General features: G+C 40.7%; 1 protein-coding gene across 1 annotated transcript; it reads right to left on the bottom strand.

The window, feature by feature from the left end:
- Positions 1 to 211: 211 nt before the first annotated feature.
- Positions 212 to 1009, bottom strand: LOC116170607. The gene has a single exon (XM_031487112.1). It carries the CDS (start codon positions 1007 to 1009, stop codon positions 212 to 214), a length of 798 nt encoding a protein of 265 aa, XP_031342972.1.
- Between the last annotated feature and the right edge of the window lie 208 nt (positions 1010 to 1217).

The following is a 1217-nucleotide window of genomic DNA, read 5'->3' as shown; positions in this document are numbered from 1 at the left end:
ACAGGTTTCAATATTCCGGACTTCTCCATCGATCTCAATTCTATTTCTACCGCCTCTTTTATGGAATATAGGACACGGTAAGTTTGGTGGAAGATAGGAGTGACATTGTCCTTTAATACTAAATTTGCCCTGAAGTTTTTGATGGTTGATGACCTATCCCCCTCAAATATACATTTAAAATCTCTCATAAGCTGAACAATAACCTTATTTACTATAAAATTAATTCATCTTTATCTTTCATAGACTGTTCGACATTATTAACTTTTAACAATACATTTTTCCATGACGGATTAAATTTTGCAATCCAATCTCTGCCCATTAATGGTGCAAATTTACTAGCGGAATTTAATATGATAATTGGTAACTGTTCAGAACTACCCATAAATTCTACGTTTACTAAAGGCTGGCCCAATATATTGACATTTTCCCCTGTGATAACATTTAACTTAAACCTGACGGGTTGTAACTCATTACTGCTTAATTTAAAGAAATCTGACTTATGCATTACTGACCTGCAGGCCCCTGAATCGACCTCCATCTTTACTTGCTGGCTTTCCATGCACAACTCGACTTGATACGCCTCTTCCTTCTTATTCCAATCCAGATTTCCGATGTGGCCTAATACGAGTGATTCATCCGATTCACCTTGCCCTTGACTACTTGTGTCTTCATCCATTTGGTTGACCCTCGGGTTGACCTTCTTTCTTGCCATACAGACTGTCGACGTGTGACCTTGCTTAGAGCAGTTGTAGCACTGCCATTGCTTCGTTGGGCAAGTTGCTGGGTTGTGCATTCTTCCACATCGATGACATGATTTTCGAGATGCTTGACTACTTGTACTTGAAGCTGACTGGCGCCCTCGACTTCCTGACTCTTGTTTGACGTTTTGTTGACTTTTTGACTGACCAGGCTCTGACCTTCGCTTCCAATGCTGCCAACGGGGTACGTTGCCTTCAATTTTGTTCGTATCGCCCTGGGGTTGAAGAGCTTTGGCTTGGTTATGTGACATTTCCCAATTTATCGCTAACTGACATGCTTTATCGAAGGTTAAATCCTTTTCAGATAGTAGCCGTGACTGGATTTGTTCCGTTCGCAATCCACATACGAATCGATCTCGCAGTGCCTCACTCAGGAATGTACCTAATTTACATGACATTGACTGCGACTGACATCAATTATAAAACTTAAACCGTTCTGCTATGATAATTTTCTCCGGG

Source organism: Photinus pyralis, unplaced genomic scaffold (assembly GCF_008802855.1).
Source record: "Photinus pyralis isolate 1611_PpyrPB1 unplaced genomic scaffold, Ppyr1.3 Ppyr1.4_LG5, whole genome shotgun sequence".
Lineage (NCBI taxonomy): Eukaryota > Metazoa > Arthropoda > Insecta > Coleoptera > Lampyridae > Photinus > Photinus pyralis.
The sequence above is the reverse complement of the archived record's forward strand: the minus strand, read 5'-3'. Positions and strand labels throughout refer to the sequence as shown.

Bases quoted from the DNA above. Each gene is read 5' to 3' on its own strand.
- LOC116170607 (XM_031487112.1), bottom strand. From the start codon at position 1,009: ATGTCACATAACCAAGCCAAAGCTCTTCAACCCCAGGGCGATACGAAC.